The 25,093-nt window shown below is 35.3% G+C and overlaps 1 protein-coding gene across 1 annotated transcript; it reads left to right on the forward strand.

Annotated features, from left to right (window-relative positions):
- The first annotated feature begins 12,008 nt into the window (after positions 1–12,008).
- Positions 12,009–16,147, forward strand: LOC149554922 (uncharacterized). Its single transcript, XM_089828924.1, has 3 exons — positions 12,009–12,358; positions 14,307–14,590; positions 15,259–16,147. The coding sequence occupies exons 1-3, from the start codon at positions 12,184–12,186 to the stop codon at positions 15,940–15,942; spliced, it is 1,143 nt and encodes a 380-aa protein (XP_089685050.1). The 5' UTR covers positions 12,009–12,183; the 3' UTR covers positions 15,943–16,147.
- The last annotated feature ends 8,946 nt before the right edge of the window (positions 16,148–25,093 follow it).

The raw sequence follows: 25,093 nt of genomic DNA on the forward strand, positions 1-25,093 counted from the left end.
GTCAATAAACCCTAGGCAAAAAATTCACCAAATAACTTTGCGCCTTGCCTTGTTTGGCCTTAGCCTATGAAAACCTTAGGAAGTATCATTTTAAATAAGTTTTGGTGGGACATTTCTATCTTAAAGGTTTATTTAAGTAAGAATGACCTTTTTAATCTTTTGATAAACCTTATGAAGTTTGCCTAAACTGCATTATTTTATTTTGAAAAGGTCTTATGTAACATAGACTTTGTGTGACTGTTGATCTTGATTAGATCAACAACCATCACATTCCTGCAATATGGAGCTGCAAGGTATTTAAATATTGCGAGCAAGTGCCTTTTCAACATGTAGCCCCTGTTGATGTTTCATTTTTAGTGCACCAAAAAAAAAGTTCGTGGTTCTCAGAACTAGTTAGACTTTTTGCAAAGTTGTCAATGTTCTCACACACGTTTTGAAATTCCTACAATATCATTGGCTCATTCTTTAATAAATGTATAATTTTATAGCTTAAAGCTCCTGATCATTGATCTTGCAAAGAATCGAGGGCTACTGCATGCCCTCAATAATAAAGTGCATGAATGTTAAATATTGTAGGGAAGCATAAATGCAACGCGTGGCATAGTATGACATTATGGGCCTACCTTTCTCAGAAGATAATAACAACTTGCCTTATGTGGTACTTGTCAGATGAGCTGGAGTATAGAGAAAGCATCTCATTGGTCTAACTAGTTGACTAGATGTTACAGTCACAGAAGATTTGTGATCGCCGTCGATCTGAATAAGATCCAGGGTTAACACTTCCTCGCAATATGGACTTGTTCGACATTTAAATAATGCGGGCAAGCGAGCACAGTGGGACCAAGACTTAAAGGGAATGTTGAGTCATGCCATGCTGGAAAGGTCAGATGGAGTAAAGTGCACTCATTGGTGGAACGTGATAGGTATGCCAAGTTGAAAGCAATGATGTAATGGGCACTGAAAGTTTAAATGCCGCAGTCAAATCTGTCAGAGCACATTGTAAAAGGATGATATTTGATTGGTTAAGTCAACTAAGTGGGTTGTCAAAGAAAAGGATTTTGGCCCACCGTTGATCTGGGAAAGATCGACAGATAGTGCATGCCAGTAATAAGAAGTTGCAGGAATTTTAAGTAATGCGGGCATGCACCCTTTTGACACGTGGCTGGGGGCTTGAATTTTTTTTAAGGCATTTCAATTTTGAAATAAAGCCATCTAATCTTTGGGAGATCGACAGGTCAGATTCAAATTTGAAATATAACATGAAACTAACGGTTGTAGGAATTAATATGACTCAAAGTTTCCTTCATGCGACCTCAATGCACTGGTATAATATTCAAAAAATCACCATTATTGAAGCACACAATCGCAGATTTTCTCAGAGCAAAAAAGATTTCCAAAGAAAGGGCACCGAATTTCTCAAGGGTTTCAGCAAATTTGCAAAGAAAATTGTAGAGAAACAAGGGAAAATTTAGCGAGTAAGTAATCTGTAACCTGTAAAAATCAAGAATTTTCTATTGTAAGAGTGTGAAATTCTAAAATGCCTCCATGAAAGAAATTTGTTGGGCAAACTGATTATTTAAAAAGGGTTGTGCATGATTATTTCCTAGAACAGTTTCCCTTATCAGTAAATGAAATAACTAAGGGGAGGGAATTCATTCCTAAGAACCCTAGGGTAGTTGTGGCTAAGGGTTTCTATGATAGAGAAAACTGGGTAAGAGACGCCCAATTATCTATGGGAGGTTTGCAATTGTTCAAAAAATGTTTCTCAGAAAGGAATTTAGATAACCCCATGACCAATGTTTGGGAATTCGACATTCAAAAATTAACAGTCCCTACAGTTTTCTTTGATAGTGATCTATTGACTAACCTGGCTAAAAAATATAATCCTATTACAATTTGGGTGAAGAATCATTCTAGAGTGAATCTTTTTAGGGTTTTCCCTGAGCTATTCAGTGAAGTTTTTAACCTTAACCCTAACTACGATGTACATGAAATCATTGATATGGATGATTTGCAAGAAATATATGATGCATAAAGAATATACTTGAGGATAGGGCCATTGCAGGAGCATGCTGCTAAAGTTGAAACCTTGTTTGTGATTACTGCTAACACACCTGAGCCATTACTGAAAAGACATTTTAACCCTAGGGCTCAGGCATTGTATGTTTCTCTTTGTAAAATTTTTGGAATGGATGAAGCCAAGCAGATCCTAGGCTTGATTGTCCTCATAATGGCTCAAACTCTTCAATTTGGGATGAGCACTATTCTAGATTTTGCTACCTTTCTTGCAAAGGAGATTCACAATGGTTTGGTGGGAATAGCAAGGGGAAAAGAGAACAAACCATTATGTTGGTATTCATTGCTTATGCATGTATTCTTGTACAAGGGATTTACCTTTTTCTCCAAGGGTATGGAGTTGGAGACAACTAGAAATGGAGAGAGGAATCCCATACAATTGTGGAGTGTGGATATGACCTCAGAAATCATAGGTGCCAGTTATGTGAAGTTTGACAGATATTTTGCATCTAAGCTTAGATTGCTTTTGAGAGGAGATAACCCTAGAATTTCACAAACATAGTTAGAATTGGTCAGACCCAAGGACCATGCAAAAGGGCTACTGGTTAGTCATAATTGGGGGGATATCATTCCCTATAATGTTTCAACAGTGATAAGAGTATATGGCTTCCTGGGAAAGCCTCATGTGCTGCCATTTCATGTGCCTTTGAAGATAGGAATAGCTAAGTTGTTATGGAAAATAGGCACTATAGATGAGAGGGAATTGCCTAAGAAGGGCACATTTTTTCCAATTGTTACTGTGGCACATGATTTTTTTTTTGTAAAGAAAGGCTGGAAGCATTTGAATTTATTCTTAGATAGATATAACATGGCAGAGTCTCATGCCAGGTTTATTGACCCTGAAGAATTTTATGATCTCTTAAGAGAAATAATAAAAGCTTCTCACATGGTGCAATAAGTATACTATCTAGAGGATGTGATCAGAAATGTTTTTACTCTGCAAGAATAGGAATTGAGAAAGGAGAAATGGATAGTATATAGTAAAACCCTAGAATTCATTAATGCTTTTGAACTCCATTATGATCCATTGAAAGAAAAGAAATATTGGGGAGCCAAGATGCAGGCATTAATGAATAATTTTGCTATGATAATACAAGCCATGAATGAGAATAAGGATGCATATGTCAAGGCTCATCCAGACAAGGCTACAGAGGTGCAAAAGAGAATAAACAGTAGAAATGTGGTGTCTCCTGGTCAGTACACTTCACAGAAAAGGGAAGGATATGTAATGATCCAGAATGTGCAATAGGCTCCCCCTTAGCAGAGACCAAGGCCAGAAAGCCCACCTGCAACCAGTGCTCCAAAAAGACAAAAGTTAGAACAAGGGTCTTCTTCCCAAGTGGAACAATATTCCCTAAGCTGGTCTCCAATTGGAATTGATGATGCAACATCTCTGAGAGAATAGCTTAGACAAATTGGTGGAGGGAGATGTGATTGTTACCTCCACAGATTTGGAGATTGGAGAGCCTCAAGAAGCACCTACACCTTCCTTGGATTTAACTGTTACTAATTACCAAGGTAAGGAAATTGACCCTATAGTTTCCCAAGCCTCTGAGAGGTTTGTTAATGATGAGAATTTTGTGAAGTCTAGAGCATTTGCACAATTTTTGTGGAGGCTAAATATAGGAAATTTTGAGAAGACTTGTGAAAAAATAAAGATAGAACAACCTGATAAATTGGATTCTGCTATCAAGGAGGAGGTAAAGTCTAAATTTTTGAAATATTTTGCTCAATTTACCCCTGAGGTCAGTAGGCAAGTAATTAAATAGTCAGGAGTCCTTATTTAGCCAGAATGGGATATAATGAACACCATCATTTTTTATTTAGTAAGGAAGAAAAATGACGTCCAATTTAAAACTGAAGAAGAGGTATTACAGGCTCACAGAGGAGTAAAATTTAGTGATGACCACCAAGCCCTTGTTATTTGGTCAATTGAAAAAAGATACAAGACCAGAATGTAGGAAATTTCCACTGTGGAGCATACTGGTGCATTGATAGTTTTTAGGGCTAGTGAGGTAGGCAGTAAGTAGATAATAGGAATGGCCTCAAAGATGTTAAAATTTGGTGGTGTTGTATCTGGCCAGGAAGAAGATAGATTTTCCCAACTCAATGCTAGGTTTGAGGAAGCTTTGAAAGCATATGAGGAAAGGGGTATGCAGATACAATCATTAGAAAACAAAGTATCTCAAATGGAGAAGATACTTGGGAAAAGAAAAGTAGAAGAATCTAGTAGACCCAGGATTGTATACCCTCCTAGGCCACCTATTAAATCTTTCAAGTCCACTCCAATTGTTGAGGTACCAAATACCCCTGAAAGGTCGCAGTTCTACACCATAGAAGATTTTGAAGAAGAAAAGAATAAGTTGTATGCATTGCATATAGAACTAAATAATTAGTTTGAAGAGAAAATAAGGCAAGGTATAATGTATTTAGTAGATAGAATTGAGTGGTCATCATGTTTTGATTTATTGGCAAGGATTGCATCCATCAGGGATGAATTGAAGAGAGATGAAGCTATATTAAGACCCCTTGTGCAAAAGTGGACAGAAAGAAATGAAGATATCACTACTATGTGTATATCTGTCATCTAGCTGCCCTGTCATCAAATAGAAAAAATCTTTGACTTATTGAATAAATTGCAAGGATTTGATGATAAGCAAAATTCTTTTCAAAAAAGACTAACTATTTTTTTTTCCAAGTATATTGCAGAAAAGTTTGATTTATTCCCTTGTTCATTAAAGACTATTGATAAAGTGAAGGAAAAGGAGGAATGGAAAAGGGAGTTGGATGAGATTTTTTGTGAAAGGATAAATAAAGTTATAAATGAAACTAGACATTTGTTATGGGAAATGACAAATGAGGAGTTGGTAAAAGTGCAGATATTCTATAACTCCATCAGAAAAGATTTTGTTGATATAGAGGCAACTGCAAATTTTTTAGTAACTATACAAAGAGAAGTTCTAAATTTTGACTGGCCGGAGGACACTACCTATAATAAATGGAAGGAAGAGCTTATGTCTACAGAGAAGATAGAAGGAGATGATGAGGTGGAGGATGATGATAAAAAAGAGGGTACAAAAGTAGAAGCCACCTTTGTCACTGATGATAAAGACAAAGAGGATCCTCAGGTAGTAGGAGATGACTCATCACTATCACATTTGATGGCCACCTATCCCGAGGAACCAGAGTGCTAAAGGAATCCAATCATAATATTTTGTCTTTCCAAAGGGAATAACAGAAGTGGGCCCACAAAGGAATGTTCGATGTACTAGTCTTTCTATTATTCACAGTTTTGTCTTGTTGTGATGGGTGTATGTAAAACTTTTTGAAGGACACCTATCAATTTCTCTTAGCCTGAAGCTTGTTGCATCTCACACTATATAAGTGAGATTCCAGGGCTAGAGAGGATGTCTAAATTCTATTGTTTCTAGGTGATATACTTAGTCTATTTTTTCGGTCCAATATTTTGAGCAAGTTTATGATGTATTTTCTCTATTAGTTCTTGAGAATACATGAATATAGAATGATCTCTGTGTTTCTTCCTAAGGTCATTTTGAGTTTATTGTAAATGTATACAATTTTCAAAGAAAATGAATACAAATTATGAGTTGTCCCCATATCAGTTCTTTCTGAATTTTGTCTCCTTTTGATTACTTGGTTATCTTGATGTTGTATGAGTAAAGGCTTGTGCAATTGAATGCAATTTAGTTAGGTTGTATATTTGTTCATCACTGCTATTAGTTCAATGGATTAAGTAAAAGCTTTGATGAATTTGATAAGATTGCTACAGTATTAAGAAGGATTTTTGAATGATGAATTCTAATAAGAATTGTTGATAATATTTGTTGTAAGGCAACAAATTAGATCTAAGGATTTGTAGTAGACTCTGAGCCCTGATTGATTAGGCACTGGTCAAATTGATTCAGCTAGAAGAGAAATATGTCCTAAATGGTTTTCAAAATGCAGAATTATAATCAATTTTACTTTTATTTCCTGTAGATCTTCAAAGTTGGCTAGTACTTGTTTGCATGGAATGTTTTAGCTTCAGTTAGCGACTATTGCTCAGAACAAGTGTAGACCTATAGAAAATTTTTGGCCAGATCTATTATATGGGATGTGTTTATCAAATTGTCATGAATTATGCATGAATTTGAGGATTTGAGATGAGAATCAAAATGAAACTAAAATAATCCTCATACAACATTTCCTAGTCTAGAACCATCCCTAGGTATACCCACCCTAGTTTTGCAGAGCCTAAAGAGTAGAAAATCACCCTTGGTTTTGTTGAAGTTAGGTCCAAATGGTTTGCACATACATTTGTTAATAGAAATTGTCTAGTCTTTAGATTATGTGAGTGATGTCATTTTGGTATTGAGCATTTTGTTGCTTAGTAGTTTTTTCAAAAACACCAACAAGTTACTCCTCTTATATTTCCAATAGATAAGACAAGGAGACATACAGATTTTGTAGTAAGTGACGAGGTTATGATTCATTTGAATAAAATATTTCTTTTTAGAGCTTATAATAAGATGAAGATCAATAAATTTGGCCCTTTTATGATCTTGAGGAAAATTTACATTGTTAATGCTTTTGAAGTTGAGTTACCCGATGAAAAAGACATTTGACCAATATTCAAAATTTCTAAATTATACGAGCATCATGACCTTGATGATGATTCAATTGTTAAGTAATATTGTCCTAAAAATATGACTAGGGATATTGAGAGGATTTTGGATAACAAAATTGGAAAGATTACTAGAGGAAATGATTACTTAGAGTATTTAGTTTAGTGGAAGAGAAACCTAGTTGAATATAGTTCTTGGATTTATCAGTGTGAGTCGTATAATTTTGGTTTTGCTTAGGTTGTGTAGGGACTCTAATATAGACATCAATTTTCTAATACTATCACATGTTTGATGTAGGCACATCTTGGGTTCTTGGAAATCTTGCATCATTATGTTACGTTTTGTTTCTATTCATATTTTCCTATCCATCTATTTGTGTGTGTGATTATTGGATCATGCATTTCAACATGTGCAATCTTGGCATCTTGAAGATGACCCATCTTAGATCATTGTTATGTGATTGTGCATTCTATGTTCTTTTATCTTTCAAGTTCCAATTCATTATCCTCAAGTAGTTTGTTCTTCAGTGGCATCTTGAGTGATGTGTGGAACTATGATCATGCGATGATTATTCTTGTGCACATTGATTAATGGCTCTTCGTAACAGTTGTTGGATCATGTGTGGACCTATATCTTGGTTCACTCATCCTCATATGTTTAGTTGTTCAATTGCTCATCTTATCTTTAAGGGTCAAACCTATTTGTGGAAAACATATCTTAATTATTAGAAACTGTAATTCTCCTGATATGACTTGCATGTCATGTTGGCTATATATGTGATATTCACAATGTATCAAGTACAAATAACATGATAGGGAGATCTAGAGGCTAAAATCTGGTGCATTTATGTTCACACACTTGATTAACTCTATAATTGAAGGAAACAACCAAGTAGACATATTGCTTGAGATGTTTTTAGGAAAATTTCCATTGGATCTACATATAGTAAATTGAATTTGTTGTTTCATTCATTTCTCTTATTTTTTCTTCCTTGTGTTTACTCTTGTTTCATGGTTGGACATCTCCTTTGGAAATTTCTCCATCTTTGTCTTTGTCACTTTTTCACTCTTTGATACAAATTGGGAGGTGTATAAACTTGGTCCTCTTATTCATCCTCACAAGCCTTTGAGCTATCTTTAGAAGACAAATCCTTGTCATCCAACATTATTCATTTTCCTTTAGAAAGGGGGTTCATTTGGTTTTTGGAAATCCTTATTTACCTTCTATTCCTACTAATAGAGGTAGGTTCTTCAACAATCACTCTTTTAGAATTATGAACATAAATCTCGTCATCTTCTAGGATAGTAGTGGTAATACTCTGATTACTAGAGGATTTATTAGGTTTTTCCTTGGAAGACCCTAGGAGGTCCAAGGGTGATTTGTATTTTTTGGGGTGATTACAAGCATCTCATTAATATGGTACATTTTCATATTTTAATAATTTCACTGTAATATTCTTTGTTTACACATGAGTTAACTAACTAAACTACATGACCAAATTTCTTTTAGTCTAAGCTATGTTATAAGGTTACATTTTCTATATTTTAATATTCTTCAAGGTATTCTACATTCTTTATAACATGAATTTGTAACTAATTTGAGAAGTATTTACACATTTTTAACACTCGTCAAGGTAGTCTTTCTTCTTGGTGACATGAGGTGAGAATTAAATTGAGATGTTTTTCCATATATTTAATACTCTTCAAGGCAATCTTCTTTTTTACATTAGAATTCAAAGTTGATATTTTTATTCTCTTAAAGGATTTGGAATGATTAGAGTTGATTCTCTCAAGTAATATGAAACCAATAAACCCATAAAAGTCCAACTATAACTTAATATGGATGAAAAAACTATATCCAAATAGATATCATTAACTCATCATATGAAAAAAAGTAATAAAACCCACCCAACCAAATAAACTACATGACTAGATTCCCTTCACTCTCTTTCTATGTAATAGAACATTTTCCATTTTTTAATACTCTTCAAGGTAGTAAGTTTTTTCACAACTTGAGTTAGCCAAATAAACATGACCAAATGCATTTGCTCTAATTCTATATTATAAGGGCACATATTCTATATTTAATACTCTTCAAGACATTTTTTTTACTTTAGGAAATAAACTAGTAATTGAATTGAGATGTTTGACATATTTTTGTACTCTGCAAGGTAGTATTCCTTCTTTATACAAAAATGTTCATTTTTAATCTAGCATTGTATAATATTTTAGAAAATAAATGATAGTTAATGTTGAATCTCTCAATCTTTCAACATAAATCAACTGACCTAGCAAAAAAAATCTATAAATAACTTTATATGAATATACAAAAATTCTTGACAAAAATGACTTCACTCCAACCATATGTTATTGGGGCACATTTTCCAAATTTTTTGTACTCTTTAAGGTAGTCTTTTTTTTCTTTAGTATATAAGTAGTATGCTTTTTTGACAACATGAGATAACCAAATAAATAACTAAATTGTCTTCAATCTTACCTTATGTTACACACAATTTTTCATATTTTAGTACTCTTTGAGACAACCTTTTTTCTTTATGACATAAGCTAATAATTAAAAATTTAGATATTATGGCATATCTTTAATATTCTTCAAGGTTGTCTTCCTTCTCTATACAAGAAACAAATATTCATATTTTAATATAATCTTATATAATGTTTTAAAAAATCAACTTTCAATCTTTCAACAAAAATCAATTCACTTAAGCCAAGAAAATATATATAACTTCGTATGAACATAAAAAATATTATATCAATTAACATTAATCACTCTTATATTTCTTCTTTTTACATGATATAATCTATAAAAAAAAATTAATCATATCCACACCACCAAATAATCTACATGAGAAAATGTTTTACAAAACCCCTATATTATGGGGTCACATGCCTAAACTGCTTTCACATTGACCTTATGTGATAAATGCCACTTTTTCACATGTTTTCCAAACACCTTATTATTAAAGTGACATTTGATATACATGATTCAAAGTATTCTTTCTTCCTTACGATAAAAGTGAAGAATTAAGATGAGATATTTTGACTTCAAGGTAATCTTCATCTTTATAAAATTAAATTCATCGATGTTTTAATCTTATCTTAATAGTGGAGCTTTCAATATTTCACCGCGAATCAACCAATTCAAACTAAACATAGTCAATTGTTAGCGTGGATATTGTGGTTTTAAATGTTGTTCGTTGTGTTCACCATGGTGTAACTCATACTCTATTGAATGTTGTTGCATATGTAATTTTTTTCTTCTTTCAATTAAAAAAATAAATAAAATGATTACTAACTGCATACAAACATACCAATCTTATGTTTAACAATAATCACATTTATAATTTATATAATATAATACAATAAAAGATTCTAAACATCCCATAAGATTAACATAATCAGATTTCCACAATCCATTAGTATGTGAGCAATGTTTCTGGATTAGATTGTGTGAGTTTTTTTAGCATCAACGTTTTGGATCATACTACATGATCCATCATCAGGACGAGAGAACATCAGAATATGGAATGTAATAACATAAAAAGATACATAAAAAGATTCTAATAACATTCACATACTCTATAACCTACATTAATCCCACAATAAATTCAAACTAAACTTAGGGTCCGTTTGGTGACCGGAATAGGAATACATATTTCAAAAATTTTGAATTCCTTGTTTGGATGCACCAAAACGGGATTGGAATACGAAGCAAAAATGGAATACGTATTCCATTTTTGGCCCAAAAATGGGGTTTTGCAATTCCACCAAAATAGGTGGTATTGGAATACATATTCTTATTCCATTTTTTTAATTTTAGAAAACATAAATTTTCGGGTTCGCGAATTTCCATCAAATATTGGCTGAACCAAACAGAGAATAGGAATACGTTCTATTCTATAATACGCATTTTAAAATACGTATTCCTATTCCGCTCACCAAACGGGCCTTTATGGTTTGAAGGGTAAATGACCAAAATGCTTTCACACTAACCCTACAATTTGGAGGCTTAAAAGAGCAAAGTGGTTTCACACATACCCAAGGTCATAAGGACCACTTTTCCAACGTGTTCTCCAAAACCCACCTCCCTATTGAGGTGACATTTGAGGTACACGATTCATGGCAGTACAATGAACAAGTGCAAGCTCTAGTAACAATAAAGTCGGTATAGATATGACCCTCCTTATCCTCGTTACAAAACACCCACCTCTTTCCACGTAAGGCATGCAAAATATCCACAGCTGGAGTCGGATAAAACCTCACAATAATAAATATATCCTTCTAGAACAAGACAAGGGAGTGTGCCCACAAAGAACCATGTTTAAAAATAAATTTAAAAAAATACATTAGGTGTCAAAAGATTTGACAAAGGGTTAAAGAAAAAGGCAAAGAAAAGTGGGAATATCAACATGTGCTTCTAAAGCAGTGAATTCACAGAAAATAATAAAAAAAACCCTCGCATTAAACAAAATACATTGCATGGTCACTTTAGGGTTGACTAGGGAGAAAAACATTAAATGGACCTGCCCTAATTAATTTTAAAATACATATATTAAATGTACGTGCCCTATCAAATTTGGTGAAAAAAATTAATGTGAGTGGTATCGAAAGATCAATCATATAAATTTCAACACATTAAAGAATAATAAAATTCTAATTTGATGTTTTTAATGTTTAAAAAAAAAAAAAAGTTTTTTTTAACACATTTGTAGTTTCGGCAAAGCTTCCTTTCCCATGCGAATCTTCTGCCACCTTCTCAATATCGGTGATGGCGACACATTCGGCCAGCATTTCACCGATGACTCAGCCGCCGTGCCGCCGGAAGACGACAAAGGTGGGCCCACCAGCTCATGCGGTGTGACGTAAGCCGTGACGCAAGCGGCAACGGAAAACAATATTGTCCTTTAGCGAGGGGTTTTGATAGTTATCTGAAAAATCAGCTGAACCTTCCAAGGCGCACAAGTGGACAGTCTCTGAGAGCCAGCTGTCCGGTCAAGAGCGGGCGGTGGAGAAGCCGGTTTCTTCGGCGGGCCAGTGAGAGAGTGCCACGTGGAATGAGAGGGAATATTTTAGCGTTTGAATTGTCTGACTAGGCGGTCGCTTTTGGCCCAAGATTTCATCGGGTCCATGCGCCTACACGTGGTTTGCTGACGTCACCCCTTGCGACTTGGTTGATGTTGACATTTGCTGCACCCGCCCGCCGCCTTCCCTGACTGACTCGCCAGATGCTTCAATTCACGGCCCTCACCAATCCAATGGCTATAAAGCCTCTGCCCCTTGCTGTTCTCTTAAATTTTTAGAAAGCCCAACACGGTGGGAAAATTGAAGAGAGATTTCTCGTTATTTCTTTTGGTGTTCTCGAAGAATTCTAGTGCTTTTGTGGGGAAGTTTTATTTTTGTTTTGGGGGAGTTTTTTGGAGAAGAGATTTGGATTGAAGGGAATAGCGAGAGAGATTTTTGGTAAGATGGGTAGACAGGATGCTGAGGCTCAGTTGAATTTGCCGCCTGGGTTCAGGTTTTATCCCACTGATGAAGAGTTGGTGGTGCACTATCTGTGTAGGAAGGCTGCCTCACAGAGCCTTGCTGTTCCTATCATTGCCGAGGTGGACTTGTACAAGTATGATCCATGGCAGCTACCAGGTTTGTGTTCATCTTAGCTTTTGGAATAAATTTTCTAATCAAACTTTAGCCCCCGGTTTGCATTCATTTTGGCTTTTGGAACAATCTTGAGATTTTGTTTTGACCAATTTTAGCCCCTGGTTTGCATTCATTTTAGCTTTGGAATCTTCTTGAGATTTTGTTTTGATCAATTTTAGCCCCTGGTTTGCATTCATTTTAGCTTTTGTAATCATCTTGAGGTTGTTTTGGATCAATTTTAGCCCACGGTTTGCATTCATTTTGGCTTCTTGAACCATCTTGAGATTTTGTTTTCATCAATTTTAACCCCTGGTTTGCATTCATTTTAGCTTTTGTTACCATCTTGAGGTTTTTCTGTATCAAGTTGAGCCCACGTTTTGCATTCATTTTGGCTTCTTCAGCCAGTTCGGTTTTTTTTTTTTAATCTAATTTAGCCCGCGGTTTGCATTCATTTTAGCTTTTAGAGCCGGTTTGAAAGTTTGGGAGAACTTGCTGGCTCTTTTATTCCCTGTTTTCTGGCATATGAAATGCCGGTTTTATCATTGTTATGTTTGTCTGTCTGAGTTCAGTTTTTGTTAATGCTTGTTTCATCATTGGCATGCTTGTCTATTTGTGTTTCAGCTTGTGTGGATTGCTGAACATGTAGTTTTTGACAGTCCTGTAGGATTTTAGCCCTGATTTGTATTCATTTTTGCTTTTAGAGTCTCTTTAAATTTTGGTCAAATTTGTGCCTTTTATCCCCTGGTTTTGTGATTTGCATCATTGTTATGTTTGTCTATTTAAGTTCAGCTTCTGTGGGTTCTTGAACATGTAGTTTTTGATAAACCTGTAGGTTATCAGCCCCTGGCTCATATTCATTTTAGGTTTCAGAGCCAATTTGAAATTTCGATACAATTTGTGGGCTTTATCCCCTGGTTTCTACAATTTAAAATGCATCTTTTATCATTGTTATGGTTGATTATGAGGGTTCAGCTTTGGTGGATTCATAAACTTGTCCAGGTGTGCCGCTTAATATGAATTTTTCTTTGGCCCCTGTTTTTAAACCCCTCGACTTTAAAACATGTCAGGATGCCCTGTACAATCTGAGTTTTTTTCACTGTTGTTTTATGACATCTGCACTGTGTGCCTTTTAGAAATGTTATAAATTTATTCGTCTCTTTATTTTTCCTCCTTACTTCTAGATTCTTAAAGATTCTTACGAAGTTATTGACACTTCTATAATACGGGCGATAGAAATTGAATTCATTGTTCTGGTTTTATCATTCAATTTAGGCTGTCGTAGTTTGTGCTTTTAGGGTGGCTGTTCACTGTTTTTCATTTTAGGTAAACAGATGTCTATTCTATTTTTGGCTTTATATTGCCTTGTGAAGCAATAGATCTGGTCCGCATGAGCGTTTAGAGTTTTGTAGGGCAGTTAAGCCCTGTTTTTGGCATTGAAGTTTTCAGGATTTCTAGGTTTCCATACTTTTTGTTCTGCTTTTGGTGTGCATCTTCCCTGTTTCAGCATTTGAAGTACCCCAACCTGTTCCTAGAATACGGTTTTAATTTTTGTTTCCTTCATAAGATTATATTTCCTAGATCGTAAGTGTATTAATGGCATACATTGACAAACAGTTGAAACTAGTGCCATATAGAGCAATCCATAGGTGGTGTTGGAAATTCCTTTGTATCCATAAGCTGACTCCATTTCTATGTTTGATGTCTCTTTCATTCAGTGGCTTGTTCCTATATGGGTTTGTGAAACCCTCAATGTAAATTATATCAAAACCCTCAATATAAATTATCTTATCTTTATATCCATGGATTGATTTATATTCTTCTCGAGTTTTTGGGTATATTTATATGTGAACGGTTGAATCACCTTCACTGCAGTCCTGCCTATGAACTCTAATTGGTTTTTGCTAGAAAATTAATTTTGCTCTGTTCTGATTCATGCATTCTGTGTTCACAGAAATGTCACTATTTGGAGAAAAGGAGTGGTATTTCTTCACTCCCAGGGACAGGAAGTATCCAAATGGCTCTCGTCCGAACAGGGCTGCTGGTTCCGGGTATTGGAAAGCTACAGGTGCAGATAAACCCATTACTACTCGGATTGGTGGCAGGCGTGTTGGCATAAAAAAGGCTCTGGTTTTCTATGTTGGAAAAGCACCCAAAGGAAACAAGACTAACTGGATCATGCATGAGTATCGCCTCGCCGATGTCAGTAGGCCTGCAAGGAAGAAGGGTTGTCTAAGGGTACTGCATCTCTCGCTAAATCATTCTCTCCTTTATGTTGCTATGTATATGGAACCTTATGGGTCTTGACTGGTAGTAAAATTCACACTTTCGAACATTGTATTTCATTGGAACATAGTCATGAGAGATAGAACCCCTAGTGCACACAGTTGATAGACAGGCAAGTCTTGGGTTCAATTCCACCTCTGGGTTCAAATGGTGAATGGCTTGCGCACGGCTGCTCTGCACCCATGGGAGACTCATTTCTCCCTAAGCGTGCACCAGCCTCTGGTCATTGCTGGGCTTAGGCTGCAGGGACACCCCCATGAAAGTTTAAGGCTTTGAAGTTGTGGGTCACCCCACGGTCTTGGGTTCAATTCCACCTCTGGGTTCAAATGGTGAGAGTGGCTTGCGCGCGGCTGCTCTGCACCTATGGGGGACTCATTTTGACCTAAGCTGGCACCGGCTGCTGGTCGTTGCTGGGCTTAGGCTGCGGGGACACCCCCATGAAAGTTTAATTTATTTATTTTCAAAATAGTCATGACAGTAGCCATTCCTCGGGGAAGTAGTGTTTTAGTATTGTGGATCAGTGTTGGTGGCACGTTTTAATTGTGTTAATCTATAAGTCTATTGAGGATTTTTTGAGAATTTGTTCATGTTCCTGATGACAAAAAATTCTGTTGTTGCAGTTGGATGACTGGGTGCTTTGCCGAATATACAACAAGAAGAGTAGTGCTGAGAAGTTAGCAAAGGAGCAGAAGGAATGTTCTATAGACACAGCAATTGAACCATTCCATGGAGAAGTCGATGAAAGGGATACCGAAATGCTGCCCACTGAGATTACCATCATGAACTCGAGCATGGAGCATTCGGAAAGAACTTCTGAAGATTCAAGCAAATGCGCCCCTTCTTCAAATTACAGGGCAGTTTCTGATATAACCTCCAACAAGTGTAACAACTTAAGCTACCTTTATCAGCAGAATCTGAACACTTCAAATGTTACCACTACCAGTGCCTCAATGGACCTTCCAGATCTACCTCCACTTTTCAGCTCTATGAACACTAATAGCAGGACAAATCACAATTCCACAAAATTGGTTCCCCTACTTCTCACCGATTCAAGCTGTTCTATACCCTCCTCGCCCGAAATTAAAATCGAAAAAGGCGAAGTGCAGAGCAGGTATAGACTGGCAGAATTAATGAAGCAGCAGGAGAGTGATCTTAATCAGCCAATGTTCAGCTTCAGTTTTGATGGTTTGCAAAGCCCATTGCCACAACTAGACCAATTGCAATCTACTCCCAATAGTGGTGACCCTTTCCAAGATTACATAGCCAGCCTAAGTGTTCCTGGATACTTACAGAGACCTTATTAGATGGATTCAGTTTAGGCTGAAGAAGCTAAATGTCATCCAAACATATAGAAGATTCCGTCTGTACAGTCATTGCGACATTTGTTGTAGTGTAGCCAAATTCATTCTTTCACTCCCTCTCTCGGAGAGTGCTTGTAATGTTGCTCATTTTTTCAATGGGAAATTAAGAATTTGCTCTTCTAGAGAGTGTAGGATAGTTTCAGCTTCACTTTCAGCCTTAAACACTGAGTTGGGAGTCGATTTGTATATCCTCAATTCAAATTTTGTACAGCTTAGATAGTTCAGTTCCCAGGCTAATCACACCTATAATACCCCTACGAGTACGTTGTGTTTTGTCTAGTGCACAAAAGTAGTAAAAATAAGTGGAAGTTGAAACCTTTCGTCTATCATCAGTAGTAGTTCTATATCTATATTAGAAGTGATATATCCTTATTAACAGGATATTCATGATTTTTGAGATGGGGTTTATCGAAGTAAGGAACTAAATAATTTGATTGAGCAATGGATTTTGTCAGCATTGTAATAATATTTATATCTATGTTTATTTATACTTGAGAATCTGACCACTTTTCTCTACTCGCTCAATATTCCAACACTCAATTTTCTTACATAAATCTTGACTCCTGTACTCCCCACCCAAAAAAACAAATCCCCCCCTGCTTAATTTTTTTTTAACATGAAAGTGTGGTACACTCCATGATCCGTTATTGGAATGAAGATCCATTACTGGAATGAAGAGATCAACATTTGGAACACACCACGATCTATCATTATATTGAAACAAGCAAGATAATAGATTAGCAAACATCTATTAAATTACACAATATTCACATGTTAGAAACATATATACGCTTTAGTGATATTATTCAAATGACAAAATGTTATGCCATGTTAAAGAAGCATTGTATATTAATATTTTTTTTATAGTAGTGTTTGGCCAACCAAAATAGTTGTACTAATGATTTTATCAAGAAATAATATTTAATATAATTTATTAATATTGATAATAAATTTTTGAAATATTTTATAATGACAGAAGAAGATACAAGAAGATAGAGTGTGGACTTCCACTACTATTAGGTATCTTGTATATAATACAAGATGTATGTGGAGCTTCTCAATAATGTTCTTGTTAAACATTGTATAAAGTGAGAAATTATGTGAACCACAAAAGAAATGCAAACACATGTACTAGTCAAGTTGTGAAGGCTTTTAGCAAGTTGACAACTTCAAGTGACATATCTAGAGAAATATAACATTTAAGGCCTTAAGGCAACACGAGTTTAGTAGGCCAAGGCTCCTAGGAAGTTGACAATTTGAAGTAACATTGAAGAATATAACACTTAAGGCCTCAAATTTGTGCCTTGAGAGAAGGGTATTTAATTCAAGCATACAATTATCTATATGGAATTAAGTTGGAAGATCCAAAGCATAGTGATCTTAGAAGAATATTGTGTGGCCTCAATAGTGCCATGTAAAGAAGATTTGACCTTGTGATGATGGATGAGGATTTTCATCCAATGATCAATTTATTAACAGTGAGCAAGAAATAATTGGGAATCTACTTGTCACAATTTGTAGATATGGATCCAAGTGACATTTGGTAAATCTTCCCAAGAGGAAAAGGGTATCTATCATGATATGACAAGCCTTAGAGGCCATATTGGAGCATGGATAAACTTCCCAAATCTACAAATTGGATAAGAATTCTAAACAAATCCTTGAGGTTTCTTAATATCGATGTCCTTTTCAAGATTCCAATGATGAAGTACACTCTTTAATTCCATCTTATGTTCAACCTTACAACCCATCCATAAGTCAAGAAAATGAAGTTAATCTTAGAAATGGGGACAAAGGTCTCCATGTAATCGATATCATGACTTGTGAGAAGTCATTGGCCAGAATATGATCTTTAAACTTGTTCATTATTACATCTTCTACATATTTGGTCAATTGACCCAGTTACAACAATCATGTTTTTGCCTTTTACTCCATGTAAATCCCTCTTTGAAGGTCCTCATTGAAATTATCCACTCTTTCACACCTATTTGATGTAGAACCCATCCATTAGTAGCAATGATAGAGGTTAAGAAAATGAAGTTAATCTTGGCAACATGATAAGTGTCTCCATATAATTAACACAAGGAACTTATGAGAAACATTTGACTATGCAAAGACATTATTTAAACCTGTTCCTAATTTTATCTATTGCATATTTGGTTGATAAATCTACTTACATCAAACTATATTTTTTCCCTTGGTAAAAGGGACCAAGTTCATGGATTGTTCCTTATCACGAAACTATAGTCTTCACGGATGAATCTCACTCAAAAAATTCCTAATTCTTCCTTTAATGATTGTGTGGATATGAAGCATTGGAATTAGGCTTGTGGAAGATATTGAAGTTGTGATCAAGTCCTTTGAGTGCAATAGAAGATGAGTGTTTATCGAGCATAATGAAGTTATGGATAATATGATGATAAAGGATGAGAGTTCTCTACCTCAAAAGTTTTGACAGTTAGAGTATTACAATTTGTCCAAATTTTTAGTAGCAATGACAAAGGTTAAGAAAATGGAGTTAGTCTTGGCAACATGACAAGTGTCTCCATATAATCAACACAGGGAACTTGTGATAAACATTTGATTGTGCAAGACATTATTTAAACTCATTCCTAAAATTATCTACTGCATATTTGGTTGATAAAAATACTTGCATAAAACTATATTTTTTCCCTTGGTAAAAGGGACCAAGTTCATAGATTGTTCCTTATCATGGAACTATAGTCTTCATGGATGAATCTCACTCATAACTCCTAATGCTTCCTATAATGATTGTCGATATGAAGCAATGGTAATGTAGGTCTGTGAAAGATATTGATGCTATGATCAAGTCCTTTGAGTGTGTTGATATTTTGCAACAAAAGCTGAGAGTTTATTGAGCACAATGAAGTTATGGAGAATATGATGATAAAGGATGAGAGTTCTCAACCTCAAAAGTCGTGATAGTTAGAGTATTGTAGTTTGACCAAAATGCATATGTATCATACTCATATTAAGAAATGCCATGATTTAGTATCAAGTTGTACAAGAGATGGTTGATGATGTTAAGATCTTGCTAGAGAAATTTGACTTTTAAGTAGTGTTGAAAATTCTCTATGAAGCCAATTATTAGACATAATTTCATTTAGTATGGGAAGATCACAAACCATGATCAATATATTTATTTATTATTTTATTTATCTCATGGTACTAATTGAAATGTATAATTATGAGAGCTTATTTTATAGTTTCTTTTAGTTAACAAATAATCTTGATGAAGGGTGCACCCCTTAATAACACAACCACACAATAAAAATAGAGAAATAGTAGAATCTTTATGAACAAAAAATGGGCTTGTTATTATCTTCAAAGGTATGGAATTATAGATTTCAAAAATACAATATGCAAAGCCACATGGGTATCTTCCCTACAACAAAACAAAGCTACAAACAACCATCCATAACTACTCTAAACAACACTAGAAGTCTTCCTTATATAGTTATTTTTGCACTACTCGGGAAGGTTATAGACATTTAATCTTCACCCTTGAGGCCAACTAGACCCCAAATAATTGTTATTTTCATATTTATTACATAAGTTTGGCTCAAAATAATTATAAATTATACTTTTAGATAGCCTAACTTTTAAACTATACCTCCAAGTAACAATTATAAATGCTTGTTAGAAATGACAACTCCTGATCTACAATGGAATAGAAGCTAAGAGTATATCAAGCACAATGAAGTTATGGAGAATATGATGATAAAGAATTAGAGTTCTCAACCTCAAAATTTGTGATAGTTGAAGAGTATTATAGGTTGAACAAAATTCATTTGTATCATACTCTTATTAAGCAATGCCACGGTTTAGTATGGAGTTGTACAAGAGATGGTTGATAATAGTAAGATCTTACTAGAGAAATTCAACTTTTTAAGTAGTGTTGGAAATTCTCTATGAAGCCAATAATTACACATAATTTATTTTAGTATGGGAAGACCACAAACCATGATCAATATAGTTGTTTATTATTTTATTTATCTCATTGTACTAATTGAAATGTATAATTATGAGAGCTTATTTTATAGTTACATTTAGTTAACAAATAATCTTGATGAAAGGTGCACCCTTTAATAACACAACTACACAATAAAAATGGAGAAACAATAGAATTTTTGTAAGAACAATATATGGGCTTCTTATTATCTTCAAAATTATGGGGTAAGTGCACCAAGTTGTGGTGCCAAAAGGGGGGTATAAGTGGCCACCTTTTTTCTTGCTTTTTTCTTTTTTTCTTGAAATCAACAATTTCTGAACTTCAACAAGAATTTCTGAACACTTGTTTGCACAAACTTATGCATAAAACACTTGTGTTGGAACCAAGAGCGTTCAATGCATGCATAGGTATGAGAGAAATTTCCATTCTCTCGATTTTGATGAAAGCTATTCATTCATTCTAGACGTGGCTTGCAACTTATCCACCATTGGTGTTGAGCCATTATGCAGGGTTGATTTGAAAACAATGAGGAGTTTTATATGAAATGAGGAATTCCTCCTTGCAACCCGAGTTCTATCATATCGGCATCCCGTGAAGCAGATCACATGCGGTGTATAGTGACACTTTCCTTGAAATGAGTTGGATATCTATTGCTATTGCTCATTCCTTCTTCAATTGTTGGCATGTGAGATTCATCTACTTTAAAGCCATCAAAATACTGCATTTGCATTTGGACATTTACAACCACCTTTAAATTTGAAGAATGAACACAGGTTTTCTAGAAATGCATATTGAACTACAAACCAGAAGATCCCTCTTCAACAATTTGAATTAGAACTTTAATCACAGACAACCTTTGGGAAGACATTGAATCTTGAGCTTGATGTAAGGAAACTTGTAACAAAGAATATAACGGTTTCCACATAACCCATAATAGATCTGAAATAAACATGGAATTAAAATCCACATGCAAGAGAATAGACAACATACCCACAAAAAATGTGACACAAGAAATACCTTGGGAAACCCTCATTGAGGGAAAAACCCAACCTCCAAAAGCATCCATAACCATGTATTATTTAACAAAAATACCATTGCAATACAACCATGGAAGCCTTCATAGCCATAGCCACAACTGAGCAAACTATGTCAACAAGCATGAATCCACACATCCTATGCCATGCTTCCAACCTTCACAAATGCTTCCTTAGCTAATTTTTCAAGCCTTGTCTCACTCGACTCTTTCCTTTTTCACACTACACACAACAACTACCCTTGTGGTTGCTTATATAGTAGCAAGTCCCACAAAACCACTAAGTGGTATTACATAAACCATGTGCTACCTAACCCACTGATCCCACATTTAATATTGAGCATTTAATTCTTTTCTCCAATATTGAATAATTACATAAAATATTATCACAATGTTACAATACAACTCATCAAGAATATTTTATAGGAATCTTTACATGTTGCACGCCTGTCTAGGTACAACATTACATAATAAAATAAAATAATAAAATATAACAATATTATGCAATGTGTGTAACACCCATTATCTCAACAATCTCCCACTTGTTGTATACATTGCATAGGGTCAATCCGTAGCCACATAAATGAACAAGGGAATAATCCCTCCCAACACATCCACCATCATGGATCAAAATACACCAAGTGCTCCATCCTAGTACCCGCAACAAAATCAAAGTATCCAACATCTCAAACATGAATGATCTCACCTCCTATTATGCCACTACCACTAGACACATAGAAGCCATGCAAAGAGAAAGCCACCCAACCTGTCGCATTAGAAGATCATAAAATCTTGTACCAACTAAAAATCAAAGCACAAAAAACTTGATCAAAAGGTAATCACATGTATTCGTAGTTTTCAAAATATCCATAGCTGAAATAACACCCACAGCAAGTGCCAAACCCATTAAACTATCCATACCTCTAAAGGTATACCAAGTGAATCTCATATCATCAACATATCCAATCTGCAACCTGCAATCACAAGCCTCAAGAGCAATACCTGCCACATATATACCAAGAAGTTCCCACTGCAAAAGATAATGTCAAATCTATAACCAATCCACTCACAACATCTCAAAGAAGTGAATCCATGTAGTATCAAGGACATCCACATTACATAAACTAATATCCTGCAAGAACAACTCTCGTAACAAGTCTCCAATAGTCTCCCAAATTCTCCACAACCAACAGAGGAAAGAGATAAAGGAATAACCATGTCATCTCTCACATGACATACATGAACACAAACCAGTGATCACAATCTCCAACCAATCTCAAATCCAATATAGGAAAAACTGAACATCCAAGAAGATAACCAAGACCAGAGAAACCATGCAAATCATAACCTGTATCATGTCCTTTTGCACACACCTCTAGATGTAAACTGTGCAAGTATGATCTCCTCCATAAAACCCCAACAAGAAGCCACAACAACACCCAAACCATACCATATAACTAATCATGGATGTAAGCCTCTCACAAGAAGATCAAACTCATAAACCATTCCTAAATCAAGGAATAACCATTCCTAATCCAAGGAAAATACTCAATATAAAACCATCTCCCAAATTGAACTAACACAACAACATATGCACATGGAGATAACCAATTCTAAACCATCTCTCAAATGAACCCTCCAAAACTAACTCATGTACCATAGCTCAAGATCCATATCCATGAAAGACAAGCATAAATATAATGCACTTGAGAAAAAAAAAACAATGGGCTATACCTCTCAAGTAGACCGTTGAGTAGACCAAGAGTGGGGAATGAGAATGCTCATCAAGATACCCAAGTCTCCAACCAAGACTCATCTAAGAACAATCTCCTCTCAAGTCCATATCAAGTTACTGCCCCTCGGACTTCTTGCTGAAACCATCATCCGTCCCAACAAATACTTCTCTAATCGAAGAGAAATCAACACCATCACTGTCTCTAAGTATCCATGAGCACCTATAACCAATCAATCCATGCCAAATCCAAATGCAACATAGCAATATCATGAAGTATCTAGCTTATGATCAGCGTACTCAATACCAAGAAACTAAACCAAGATCAATGTCAAAGTTCCAACCATGGCCTCAAGAACATAAACATGACAACATGATCTAACCATCTCAACCAAAGAGATAACATGCTCCACATGAACATACTATAACATGTCACAACTCTAAATGTGTATCAAGAGTATATCATGACATAATAATGAAACTATCCTCATACCAAGGATAACATGCCAAATAAAAGCATAAACTGTACCTTTACCAAGAACCTTGTGAGTCCTCAAGATGCAACCATCTCCATACATCATGAAGAAAACCATCTCCACATACCATGAAGAACCATCTTCACACACCATGAAGATAACAAGTGCACCATGCAAATGTCAAAGATGCTTCTGCAGCAATAGGATCTAAGACAAACCTCCAACATCTGCAAACACTCAATAAATATATCAATGCCAAAAAAAAAACTCCCACTCAACCATGGTACCAAGTCACCTATGGCATCATAACATTCATCTCCTACATGAAGATCCAAACCAAACTAGGAACTAATCCTGCACTGTCACCTCATCACTATCACAAGCTCCCACTAAATCGTGTATCCAAGCTATCCATGACATCATGATGAAAAATCCATCATCTAACTATGAGAATCAACCAAGGCATCAAACCATCAAAGAACTGAAAGTGCATATCATGAGCTCCTCAAAAGAAACTAAATAACCATGATCCTCAACCAAGAAGATATACCACCATAACTGAATCAAAAATCCAAACTAGTGAACATGAAGGATGTACTTGTATAGCCAATCATGTCATGCCAAAATCCATGACACCATGATCACATCCATGAATCGAGCATCTATCTCTCAAAGTGTCCAACCTATCAGCATAAAATAGTCAACCACAATCCTCCACCATGACTATACCTAGTAACAATATCTCATCCCTTCTACATGAAGAAAAATCAACAAATCATGTGACTTCGGGCATGGACAACCCAAATCCAAGCCACCAATCTGAATATGCATCAATAATGAAAGATCAATGGGCAAAGACAACCCATAACCAAGCCATAAATGCAACCTGTAAGTATAGACCGCTTACAACACTACACAACTTGTAGATCTAACAAGTCATGATACATATCCGAACCAAACACTGATAACCATATCATCATGAGACCAATCTGAATAATGAACTGAGTATACAATGACATCAAATCTTAAATCTCCAATACCATAAACTCACAATGTTACCATAGTCAACATATATCTATAAACTATTTAGATCAATATATCACCAAATAAATCATGCCAACCCTACACCAAATTTGAACCAATGTGTAGAGCTCTCCAAGAGCTTTCTGTTGACTACTTGAAGTCCAAAATTATGCCCTAATCTGTGCTCAAAATAAATAATATCTAACTTTAGGGCTCTTAAAACTTGACAAAATGTCAAAATCATAGAACCAAACCTACACCATGTTGTAGTGCTCTAAATTAGCTTTCCAACGCCTATAAGAACTCTGAAATCCGATATTCTAAGAGAAAGTTAGTGTCATTTTACTAAGACGATCTTTTTACCATTTTCACTGCAATTTTTTATTTATTTATTTTTTGTGACTAAAATTCCGATGGGATTAAATTTGACGGCCATCATGGGTTGAAACCAAAAAACTCTTTCATTTCCTCTGGACATGGCCAAACTAGGGCATATTATATATCAAAATTTATAGAATGTCAACCCAGATCCAATGGTGAGTTCTATTTTTACCCAAGAGCTCATTTCTGCAAGCTCCCCCTAAAACCCTCATTTAAATTAAACATCCAAAAAATTCTTTTGTCCAGCAATTTCACATGCCCAAAATCTACCAAGATCTCATCATAACAGCAGATCCAAAACCCTCAGATCTGCAATAAAAACTCATATATCTTGCCCTTTCTTTTATCCTCTCATGCATTCCCATGGATTCAATATAGAGTTACAATAATAAAACCACAGCTCTGATACCACTTGTAAGGAAGCTTGTAACAAAGAATATAACCGTTTCCACATAACCCATAATAGATCTGAAATA

Source organism: Cupressus sempervirens, chromosome 5 (genome assembly GCF_028749045.1).
Source record: "Cupressus sempervirens isolate cs-2001-9-10 chromosome 5, ASM2874904v1, whole genome shotgun sequence".
In the NCBI taxonomy this organism is placed as follows: domain Eukaryota; kingdom Viridiplantae; phylum Streptophyta; class Pinopsida; order Cupressales; family Cupressaceae; genus Cupressus; species Cupressus sempervirens.

What these genes read in the sequence shown, in the direction of transcription:
- LOC149554922 (XM_089828924.1), top strand. Translation starts at nt 12,184, where the DNA reads ATGGGTAGACAGGATGCTGAGGCTCAGTTGAATTTGCCGCCTGGGTTC. An exon ending in TGATCCATGGCAGCTACCAG is followed by an intron (nt 12,359 to 14,306) that starts GTTTGTGTTCAT and finishes CTGTGTTCACAG; the next exon opens with AAATGTCACTATTTGGAGAA. An exon ending in GGAAGAAGGGTTGTCTAAGG is followed by an intron (nt 14,591 to 15,258) that starts GTACTGCATCTC and finishes CTGTTGTTGCAG; the next exon opens with TTGGATGACTGGGTGCTTTG.